General features: G+C 42.0%; 1 protein-coding gene across 3 annotated transcripts in view; it reads left to right on the top strand.

The window, feature by feature from the left end:
- NTRK3 (neurotrophic receptor tyrosine kinase 3) overlaps window positions 1-12,029 on the top strand; it is a 320,443-nt gene that overhangs the window by 104,416 nt on the left and 203,998 nt on the right. For all 3 annotated transcript variants that reach the window (XM_072981881.2, XM_072981880.2, XM_020781727.3), the window contains exons 4-6: window positions 939-1,007; window positions 8,593-8,750; window positions 11,448-11,590. In XM_072981881.2, coding sequence (XP_072837982.2) covers window positions 939-1,007; window positions 8,593-8,750; window positions 11,448-11,590 — 370 coding nt within the window. The remainder of the gene's footprint in view (window positions 1-938; window positions 1,008-8,592; window positions 8,751-11,447; window positions 11,591-12,029) is intronic.

Raw genomic sequence — 12,029 nt, 5'->3', positions numbered from 1 at the left:
TGTTACATCTTGTCCAAAAACCTTGTATTTTATGCAAAAGTAAAATACACACACCACACACTTGTATTTGAGCAAAATGCAACTTTTTTGCACAAATAAATTTTGTTACAAATTTTGAAATGCAACAAAATAAAAACGGAAAAAGTCTCAACATTTGAAATAAAGATCTGAATCTAATCTTCATGCATGTAATCTTTTAATAATCCTGTCAAGCATTTTTTTCCATTTTGAAAGATGGAGAATCAGTGAGGGGAAGTTCTCTCAGATTATTAACTATATCCTCAATATGCCACATTCCTCTATAACTGTTAGAAAGACAGGGAATATGTCAGGGATTTTAATAAAATCATATTCAAACCTCACCCTTTTAGACACATATGAATATATGCAGATCTCAGCCCGATGCTAAATTAGGTACAATCAAACCAAATACCATTAACTGAATTCAGAATGATGACTCTCACGGAATTAAAAAAAAGTGATAAATACAATGAAAATTTGTGGATCAATATAATTTTTACAGCCTGCAAAATTCAGGCCAGTGCAAGATTTGGACTGTATGGGCGAATTTTTGGAAACAAAAAGTCTTAGGCTGTTATTCATATTCCATCAAAGCGTACAGTATCTGCTTCCCATTAGGATTACTTTGATATTAGTATTAACCTATCAATGGATCCTGTCAATATTTAATTAGAATCTCCAACCATGCTGAAAAAGTATTTTACAGCATGTCACTTTTTCATTTGTTGAAAAATTTCCCTGACAGCCGGGAGAAGCCAACTTCCTATGGACTGCCATTTATTTTCTGTTAAACTTTCCTTTTGCCTTTCCGTGCATCTCTCTGCTTGTGCAGGGAAATTCAGAACTGGGCTAAGCCGGAAAAGCCGCCGTGTGAGGGGAATTATTTACTGTAAATTCTGTCTTGTCTTCCTCCTTAGAAACCTCTCCGGGAACCGGCTGACGACGCTGTCGTGGCAGCTCTTCAAGACACTGAGACTTACTGAACTGTAAGTTTTAACGTGGGAGGTGCTCTTGTGAACTGTGTGGGAAGCATGAAGGATGGAGGCACTTAGGGGCTTTTTTAAAATAGCGCTGTTTGTTATAATAAAGATGCAGCTGCTGTAGACAATGGCAGATTCGTCTCAACCATCCCTCTGCTTCTAAAATGTGTTGTAAACATGTCCTATACAGTCACAGAGGTGGACATAAAGTTGGATACTGATATCAGACTATAAGCTAAGTTTTGCAAGAGTTCAGAGAATTACTTTTTCCCCCTTGATGACATGCCCCAACTATCATGGCCATAAAAAAGAGCTCTAAACTCCAGTACTGTAGCCAAAACTCTGCTCATGACTAGGATTCAATAGCCAGCTTTAGGTTCACTCTGCCTTCCATCCTTCCGACTTTGGTAAAATGAGTACTCAGCAATGTGTAGCATGCACCATTTAAATTATAAACTGCCCACAGAGTGTTTTAAGCATTACAGGATGGTATATAAGCAGCACACTTTGCTTTGTTGGAATTTGATGGATAGGTTGGAATTTGATGGAGGGTTCCTATTTTCATTGGCAACCTTGTGGTTATTGTGTATACGCCTTTCTACTGTTGTTAGAACTTAACTTTAACATTTTTGATATAGGCGATGCACTTGGGTTTAAAGAAGAGAGTGTAAATTTTTTTTCTAAATTGTGGTTTCCAAATTTAATGTCAGATAAGCACTGTGGTTTCACAGATTATATCAGTTGAGCGCTATGTCACGTGCCAAAATTGCTTTTAAAAAAGATGCCTCACCATCAGCATATCCCTAGGACAAACCTGACACTTTCCCTTTGGATTGAAATAAGCCGTTACTGAAAAACAACTACAAGAAAAAAAAAAAACAATGAGTGGAATACTTTAAAATAACATTAGCCACTGCCAGCTGAGTGAAAGCAATGCATGCCTATGAAAAAAAGACTGTGTACTCACAATTAGTTGTTTGTTGTGCAGAAGACAGTAACTGTGCCAACTTCTGCAGAAACCAGGGTTGCAACGTTGTCGTTCCCTAAGCCTAGTGGCAAAACTGGCCCAAAGTTTAATTGTATTTTAATCATTTTATCTTTTATTGAATTTTAATTGTTGTAAGCCACCCAGAGACCTTTGGGTAGAGTGGGCGGCATATAAATAAATAAATAAATAAAAATTTAATAAATAAATAAATAAATAAATAAATAAATAAATAAATAAATAAATAAATAAATAAATAAATAAATAAATAAATAAATAAATGATCACTGGTAAATATATTCGCTACAGTAGAATGGCATTTCTGCTAATAAATACACAAATACTTGTCTAGTAATACAGGTAAAGTCAAAACAAATTAAAATGTTAGGATAATTTGACCAGAATCTCTACGACAACTATATCAGAAGGTTGAAGGTGAGTTCTCTGTGGCACATACTATTGGTAGGAGATAGTCATATCACACTTGGAGTCATTAGCTGAGATGCTGAGGAAGTGAATTCTCCATAATGGTTTTGAAAGTTACCAGTCTCACCAAGACTTCTGTGGTAGGTGTTACTATTACCTGGATAGAAACCAGAAGCATAGAAGATAGCGAGAATGGTCTTCTTCATACCAACAATCTGTAGCTGTAGGGGGACCTTATATCAGTCTTTGAAATGGTGGGAGACCCTCGGGTGGAGTTCTGCACCCCTGTGGCATATACACAGCCTTGACAGCAGTTCTGATGTAGGTGTGAAGAAGCCGACTTGTTGCTCCTGCGGCTGCTTCTCTCGAACATCCAAAGTACTTTTCGTACCGCTGCCGGTGAGATAGCTTAGCATCCCCGAAGGGGCCTTGCCGATCTCTGGCTTCCTGAATTATAGATCAAGTATTCAGCACTGCATGAGGAGAATAAGTGGACATGAAATCAATGGCGTGCTGCCCTGGTGACCTGTTTTGTTGAGTTTTTAGAAAGAGTGGAGCGTCAGAAATAAAAGCATATATGTTGTGTAGGATTGCTCCCAGGGGATTGTGGGAATATCCCATTCATCCTCACCTGTGATCAATAGAGCTATAAGAGGAAAGTGACTTACGGGAGGATAAAGACCAGTCTCTCAAGTGGGAGTCAGGTTGCTATTGCCAGTGTTAACCTCAGTATGCACCCACCCACCCACCCACCCACCCACCTACCTACCTACCTACCTACCTACCTACCTACCTACCTACCTACCTACCACTGTAATATTGCTAGTAGTAATACTGCTGAAAGGAAGGAATGCCTAGGGAGAGATATGGCTAACACGCTGCATTGAGGATTGATTGAGTGTGCTCATGGCAGCTCAAACTCTATCATGCCCTGGTGACAGTTAATTTGAAAGAGGCAAATGGTTTCCAGCATCCAATCTATTTGCTGTTTAAGACTAGGCTCAATATTTGGCTTGAGGTAGACCCTCAAGGAAAGGCCATAGCTTAGTTACAATATATGTGCGCACAGCAGGAGATGTAAATTTTCACTTGTCTTGTTTTTACGGGTCAGGATAAGAAGCTGCAATATTTTTCAACTTCTGCAGAAGAGGGAGAGACTCTTTCAATCTGGACAAAAATGTTGCATAGGAGATCCGTCCATCCATCCATCCATCCATCCATCCATCCATCCATCCATCCATCCATCCATCCATCCATCCATCCATCCATCCATCCATCCATCCATCCATCCATCCATCCATCCATCCATCCATCCATCCATCCAAATGCACAGCTACTTTTTTTCCCGACACTAAGCTTTGGATGGGTAATTTGTATCTCCTTGATGAAACTTTATATACACACACACACACACACACACACACACACACACACACACACACACACACACACACACACACACACACACATCTCTGGTCAAAACAAAAAGACAGTGAGACAGTTCTTCCCAATGTCTTACTACAACCAAGCTGTAGGATCCGACTCCAATCTTCTTCTCCCTTCTTCCCCATTTCTTCAGTATCTCTTTGGCTGGTTGGTTTTTTTCCCCCTCTCCTAGCTCTCTCTCTTTCTCCTTGGGGCCCAAGGCATTAGGCTGGCAGTAGTTTTAACCGAGATGTACAAATTTAAAATGCTGCCTGGATGTATTTGTCCTTTCCAGGAATAAACTGGGCTAAATATGTCTCATGAGAAGAAAACGTCTCTAGCTCAAATTTGGCTTCAGCTCTGCAATGACTTTGAAGCAGATGGCGGCCTGCAACCAAGGAAAATTCACTTCCAAGGGGTGCTAGAGCAAATTTGCCTTCCTGTACTGAAAATCTCTTTCTGTGATGTAGCTTCTGCAGATCTCTCAACATGGCCCTGGTCAGTTTGATGCCAGTGCCCCAAAATGGATAAATCACTCTATTGCCACACTTCCTCACTCGTACGTATGTTTTCCCTAGTCTGGTTTGTTCTAGTCCATTCACATGCACATCAAAAGGTACATTGAAATATGTATCTCATTATGTATTTCTGAAATTGTCTTCCAAGCACATATTTCCAAATGTACTGTCCTACAAAAACACATACTTTAATAATATTTTGCCGTACTTAACTTTATGGGAACTTCAGCAGAACGCCTTGACTGCAAAATCCAGACATAGCAACTTCCTCTTGCTCATTCTTTAGCCCAATTCCTATTCTCAGTAAAGTCGATCCCGAGTCATCCTGATCTTATGCCTTAGATTGCACTCCATTTGCCTTGTCTTAAACTTCTCATGGGAACCATCCCAAATAAAGCCTGACCATGTCTGAAAATCTTTGCCCTTCCCTTCATTTTCATAACCCTGTCCTAGATTCTGGTCGTGCTAGGCATGACAAGACTTTGAAAACTGACTTCTTTCTCTGGCTTTTCCTTATCCCAGTGCCATTTCCTTCACTGTCCCCACTGATTTGCTGAACATCTCCATGGACTTCCCTCAACCCTTCTGCCCTGGGAAATTTCATTAAGAAGTCGCTGCCTTGCAGAGGTTGCTAGAGGAATGTTTTCAAAGGACAAGCAACTCTTGATTGAATACGGGTTCCTTTGGAGAAAGTTGGAGGCATAAACATAGGAGAACCCAAGTGAGCTTAGAGTAGCAGGTCCAGTAAAATACTGAGTTAATTTGCCCCAAAAGCTCCCTTGGGCCCTGCTATTAGGACTCATCACATCGCTGACACCACTAGGGCAGGCTGATGGTAAAGTCAACCCCAAAGCACACGGCACTTGTATTATTCATGGGGTTGATTCATATATTAAGAATGATCTGGGAGGCAGCCTTTTCTGACTTGCAGTTCAGGCCCCAAAGTGCTCCGCTGGCAAGCCTTCCTCTGTAGTGGCGTGATTTCAGGAAAATCTGTCCACACTGATTCAAACGTCCTCTTTTGAAGAGTCTGAACTCCTGTGCAAGAACTTTGGGAAAAGTTCATTTAGGAAGGAAGTGGGAAGAAAAGTATATCTTTGTAGGCATCGTGCAGCAGTGATGGAACATCTCCTTCAGGTGGTTTCTTATGGGTTCATAACTACGTATGACTTAATCCAAGACTCAGACGTTGGGATATCTCCATACGACATCAAGAAACATCCCTTTCTTAAGCCTCTGCTGGTCAAAACAGTGTTGACCATGTCATTTGTTTTTCCCAGCCTAAGGGTTGGTACCCCTAAGGGGGTCATGGATCATCTTATATGCCTGGTAGGCCTTGTTAAATCATTTCTTCCTTGATTTTTCAGAGCCAGATATTGACGTTGGTGTCAATCAGTCAAAACTTTATGGTTTATGGCCATAAGCCTTTACAAGATGCAATGTATGACTTTACACTTTAGAACTCTTATCTTTTAAAATGTGCCGTTCTTTGAGTAGCTCCAACTCAACTGTGGTTCATTAAATTAAATGGAATGACGGTCCTTGAGAAGACCAGACCTCAGCTTCTTGGCTGTCAATGCAAACAGTGCTTCGGCATATGTAATGAAGTTAGCGGTGTAAGTTTGTATGAGAAAGAGGCCCTTTGTGGGAGAAAGCAGACTCTTCTTTCTGAGAAAGGATAACTTTACCCCAATTTTCTCCAACTTTTTCCATGTGTGGCTTCCTTAATCTGTCCTGGGGCCTCCCCCCGTGGAAAAGGGTGCTGCTCCCTCTGCCTCTTCTCCTCCTGCACAGACAGGTATCTGGGGAGAGGGGTGCTGCTCACCCTGCAGTAAGTGCCTGGGCACAATCCCAGGTGTCACACAAGGAAACCCTCTGGCCAAGGAGAGGGAGAAGGAGGTGGCAGTGAAGAATGAGAGGATTCTGGGGCACCCCTTGGCTGGCCTTGGCATTACCCCAGGCCCAAAGGCACACACTTTGGAAACCACTGCCTTGCCCTGTTAAAAATGACTTTTAATGCATCTTTGGCAGGGGGAGGGTTGCAGGTTAGTTGGCTATTACAAAAAGGAGGCTGCAAATCAAAAAAGTTTGGGAACCACAGCTCTATAGAGCCTGACACGGTGGCTGAAATCCAGCAGCAAGTCACATCTCAAGTTAGCCCCCTTGAATCCATGGGGATTTAGTCTGTTGACTCTTTATCAGTAGCTTCATGGATGCATCCAGCTCACCTTTTGTCTTCTCAGATTATGGAAAGGGGATGTTCTTACTCTGTAGAAGACTAAGGGAAGTGTGCCCACCTGATTTAATATGCAGAAGTGATGATTATTTACTTAATTTTATTTATGCATATATCCTTTGATTTGTATTCCTGCATCGAGCAGGGGGGCTGGACTGGATGGCCTTCTAGACCCCTTCTAACTTCACTGTTCTAGGATTTGTTTACTCTTATATATTTCTTTAATTTATGTACCATCCCGTGAGTGCAAAAAGCACTATTCTGGGCAGTTTGACAAGTAATGTAAACCTATGAAAACATACTAACCTATTTCCAATCTTTCTCTCTCTTGGCGTCCGAACAGTCTGTTTTAGCTTTGAGTTTTCCCCAAAGGGTCTATCAGCCTCGTGATTATGCAGGGGGAATGCAGAGCCCTCTGGGAGCAGAGGGAGTCCAGTAATATGGCTGATAGTTGAGAAAAATCAATAATAATAAAAATTATCAGTATATAAAACACATGTAAGTGTCTTTTAAATAGAGTACATTAAAAAGTAGAATTCCCATCTGCCCTGCCCAGCCAGGTCAAATGGGGGTCTAACGGCGTACAAAGCTAGCTTCTTCATTCAATTAAGATGCATGATGGGTTTCAGGTCGCATCATGTCCCTGAGCAGCAGGAGCTTTTACTCGGTGCATTATGACACAGAGTGTTACGGATAGAGCCTGGACTTGACTGAGCAGGTCTGGTAGGAAGAAGAAGCGGGAGGGGAAGGACACACTAAAGGAAAACGCTGCTCAGTGTAGCAATGCAGTTGAGAAGCTGTGCAGAGCAAAGCAGCACGCATGGAAACAGACACAGACCCCAAGAACCTTTTAGGAAAAAAACAGTCTTCCATATAAACGGCTGCTAGAGGAGAGTCCGCATTTTGAAGGTTTCCTCCATTGGAAAGGCTATCCCATCTGTTTAGTTTAAAGCAAAACAAAAACACCAGCTCGAGCAGCAAGGACAGGGGTCATGAAATCATGAATTCATTCATCTAGTTACTTAGTTAATGGTGTTCATTGTTTAGTCGTTAAGTCGTGTCCAACTCTTTGTGACCCCATGGACCAGAGCACGCCAGTTAGTTAATATACCACCCAGTTATAGAACTCGCACTATTCTGGGCAATGTGTAAACAAGCAAACCCCAACAACCCCCACCCATTTCATTCCCATAAAAAATACATAATACTGTAATCCAAATGGTGATATAATGAACTTGAGTGTGGTGGTCTACAGAATGTTGAGGTGTAAACATTAAACTTTACATCATTTGGGAGTAAGATATCCTTGAAAGCTGTCTTATCGGACTCTGTCCGGGTTAATTTCTTGAATATTAAGAAGGACAGAACCTGGAGCACCTCAACTGGTTCGTTATTCCACAACGTGGTGGGGCCATTACTGAAAAAAGGCCCAGTCCTCACTGTTGCCTTTCTGGTCTCCCTCAGCTAGTCACTCTTAACGTTGTGGACTGAGAGGAGCGTTGCGATACAGGAAACTGATTTTGGGGGAGATACGTTCTGACAAGTATAAAGACCCTAAGACTAGGATGGTGTCTGAAGAACAGACTCGGTAGGCATGTAAGTCAACAGTTGGTGTTTGGAGCGCTTGTCCGGTGGCCAAGTAAGACGGTGATGACACACCTGCACCACCAGAGACAATTTGCTTAGGGCTGCTGCAACCTGGGGACCTGTGATTTCCTGCTGATCTTTATTTGGGCATTCAAAACACGTGGAAGTATTTGGAGAAAGCAAACTGAATGTGTCTTTCAGCACCAAAGCGGATTCATTTCTTCTCTCTTGTCCTCTGGTTCTTCTCTCTGCTCCATCTCCCTATGTTTGTTCCCAATGGTCTTTAAGCAAGCCTTCAATCTTTCGTGGACCCATTCTACTGCCGTAATTCCAAATAACGGAGAGGACAGTTTTCTGGCAATGTTGCCTTCTCTCTTGCTTTCCTTTCCTCACCATCGTTCTCCTTCTGTGCAGGAGGTTAGAACGGAACATGTTCAGCTGCAGCTGCGACATTCGCTGGATCCAGCTGTGGCAGGAGAAAGGCGAAGCAAGTTTCCAGTACCAAGATTTACACTGCACGACCAGGGAGAGCAGAGTCATTTCTATGCAGGAGATGAATATCAGCCAATGTGGTAAGAGCCTGGAAGGGAGAAAAAGAAACCCCGCTAAATGGGACACCTGTAAAACATTATTACCATCCTCTTTCTTTCTGATGGCCCAGCTGGGACCACTGTGGCTTACATGGTCAGCCTGGTACTATTACCCACATACAGCTGGAGGTATCAGCAATATAGGGGTGGGTGAGGAATTCCAACATTTTCAGAAGTAGGAAAAATATTATTGATCCTTTGGGTGGTTAAAAGTTTAATTTTTTTAGAAGATAGATGCAGGAGAAACATGTACCAAAATGCTGAGCTAGGGATGGGAGTTCTTGAGTTACAAAACCCATAATTCTTCTTTCTGGGAGTCCTTTCTGATTTACAAACATCTCCCCTGGGAGAAAAGGCCTAACTGGAAAATTTAACATGATTCTCCTTAGATAAAGACCTAAATTAGAAGGCTTTGAGGCTGAGCTAGGCCTAGCTCCACCCAAGCTTCCTGTTCCTGCCCCAGTGCTACCTGGGAGATTTCTAAACAGGAAGCTAGGTGGAACTAGGCCTTTCAGGAGAGTGCAAAGTGGCTAGCTGAGGTGGAAAAAATATATATAATGTGCTATAAATTGGAAAAGAAGTAGCAGCAGAAGACAACTATGTTCTGGATTGGGAATGAGTTCCCTCAAGCTTGTCGTTTGACCTGATTTTTTATTTTAAACTCAAGAAGTCAAGCTCAGTCTGTTGGCAATCTATGGAGGCTCATCCGTACCTTGATAATACCCGCTCTAGCTGATTCCATGCCAAAAATAAAAGGTGCTCCCAGGAAGCCACAGCTCACGGGCTGACTTGGTGGGAAAAATAAGGCCATGACAAGCCCTCTTATAGGCAAAGAAGAAAAGCAACTACTATTTTTTTTTGTCCTTGTAGATGAAAATGCAAGATTTGATATCCTCTAGTTTGAACACTCTAACTGGGCTGGACAGATGCTCTCTGTTGTTCGGTCAGGTTGCTGGCCTTATCCCTTATTTCTGTAAAGAGATGCATTGATGGAATTCTAGAATTAGAGGCCTCTAGCTGGTTGAGTATAGAGGGGAAGAAATCCAAAGTGTGAGGATGCATATCATTTTTCTTTTCTTCCCAAATCTTAAATTCGCCCTTTGAGGAAGTCTACAATATAAGACATAAGACATAAGACATAAGAAATTTATTTGTCATTGCGCTCACAAGTGGGTGCAACGAAATGAGGTGCTCTTCCCCAAGGTAAAACTGGACAACACACACACTCATGCATTTCTCTCACTCTCTCCTCCTTGCACCATGCCTTTTTATTATTATTATTATTATTAAATGCTGGAGGAAAGGTGGGGTAGCTCTGTTTAAGTGCAGAAAAAGGATTTAGGAGACAACTGGAAATTCCTCAACAAATTGGAGGAGTAATCTTCCAGGATTAGAGAATCCTCTCAGAGCCAAAGCGAAGTCTGCAAAGGGTCTCTCCTGCTATGAGCTTGGCGTGGATTTATGGACATTAATTTCCTGGGCTTATGGGGTGAACCGTTTCCCAGACCTGCCTGCCCCCACAGTCTGCTCTGTCACAACTGGAGAGACATCCTCCCTGCTGAGATGTTTTCCTCCCGAAACGGAGCTCTCCCTCTTTCGATGTCAGTGGTCTAAGTTGGGAGCAGTTGAAAGAATTCCCCAATGATTTGTGATTTGGCAGGACTGATGTGTCTTGGCTGCTAATTGCTCCATCTCTTCCTCATGCTGCGGCTTGAAATGTCATTGTGGACATTGCTGAAACACTGCTTACCTACAGTATGTCCAGGAAAGACATATCAGCAGGTTTAGGGGGAGAACAAGGGATGTTTTGTCTTGCCCCATCACTGCAGCAAAGGTCAACGTATTGCAGCTTTCCTCTCTTCTCTGGTGAGGAAGGCAAGGAATGCCCCAATGCACCCTCAAGAGTTCTCGCATTGGTGAAATTGGCCACTTTTGTGCAAAACTTGCAATCTGTGCACAAATTTCACAATTTTAATAAAATGGACGAATTGCATAAATGACCCCCAAAGCATGTGGACTGCTGCTTTAAGGATGTGAAACACTGTGGTTAGACCTATTTTAAAAGAAAGCATTCAATCCTTCTTGGCTTGTGGTCTTTCTGCTTTGTTTCTGAAATGCCAGGAGCGTGAGAGACCTTTTGCCCAAATTACAGAGATTTTGAGAGGTAGGAGGGGGAAATCTTGTGCCTGGAGTGAGAGATCTTGAAGGGGGTGGTAGAAAAACCTACAGAATTGGGAAGAGGAATTAGTGTTCTTTCCAGACTTAGGATAAACCCTGAATTGGCAGAAGTGTGACAAAAACATGCATGGAAGAGGTGAACACAGACATTATCCACGGAAGACTGAATTTTTGTGGCTAGGAAATACTGAGTGACTAGGGAAGGATGAGAATGGAAGATGGAGGAGGAAAAGGATTGAATGATGTTGCTGGAATCCTAAGCACATTGTACTCCAGGTTGTACCCGTAGTTTTATTTCTTTAGGATAGGAACAACATATTTCCTTATTCACAGAGGAATATATGCATAGAGGTCAACCACATGCAATATTGTAACACTGAAATGATAAGAATAAGAGCAAAATAATTTCTGTGTCTTCTTTGATGAAGGCATTTTGGAGCTCAATTGTTGATTGAACATCCGTTTGATAAAGTGTCTTGTGTTTTGATTTGGCATCTCCAGATTTGCCTGAGATCAGCGTCAGCCATGTCAACTTGACAGTGTGCGAGGGTGAAAATGCTGTGATCACCTGCAATGGGTCTGGCTCACCTCTACCTGATGTGGACTGGATGGTGGTCAACCTGCGCTCTATCAACACCCATCAGGTAGGGAGCCTAAGGCTGGGAGCTTTTTCTGCTTGAACAATCCAAATCAGAGGTGAGACGATTGCTTTGTAAAAGTAATTTGTGTCCCCATCGCTTTTTACTAATTGAAAGTAATCCATGGGTGTGACTCATTATATGTTAAACACTCTACTTCTTGCATTCATTTTTGTTTTTATTTTTTATCATTACTTTTTTTTTGTTACTTGCTGTTCACTGGAGGCATTCAAGAAAAAACCTGGCAGGTATCCTTTGATTTGTATTCCTGCACTGAGCAAGGGGTTGGACTTAATGGCCCAATTCAATTAATTTGTGATTCTATGATAATTTTTACAAAGGAAAAAAAAAGCTTGATCAGAGAATGGTGTAGAACTTGAAATGTGAAAGATGTTTAAACATGTCCTGCAAGAAAAGCTTTTGAAAGTAACTAGAGGATGAGATG

This window comes from Pogona vitticeps, chromosome 12, assembly GCF_051106095.1.
Source record: "Pogona vitticeps strain Pit_001003342236 chromosome 12, PviZW2.1, whole genome shotgun sequence".
Classification (NCBI taxonomy): Eukaryota; Metazoa; Chordata; class Lepidosauria; order Squamata; family Agamidae; genus Pogona; species Pogona vitticeps.
The sequence above is the reverse complement of the archived record's forward strand: the minus strand, read 5'-3'. Positions and strand labels throughout refer to the sequence as shown.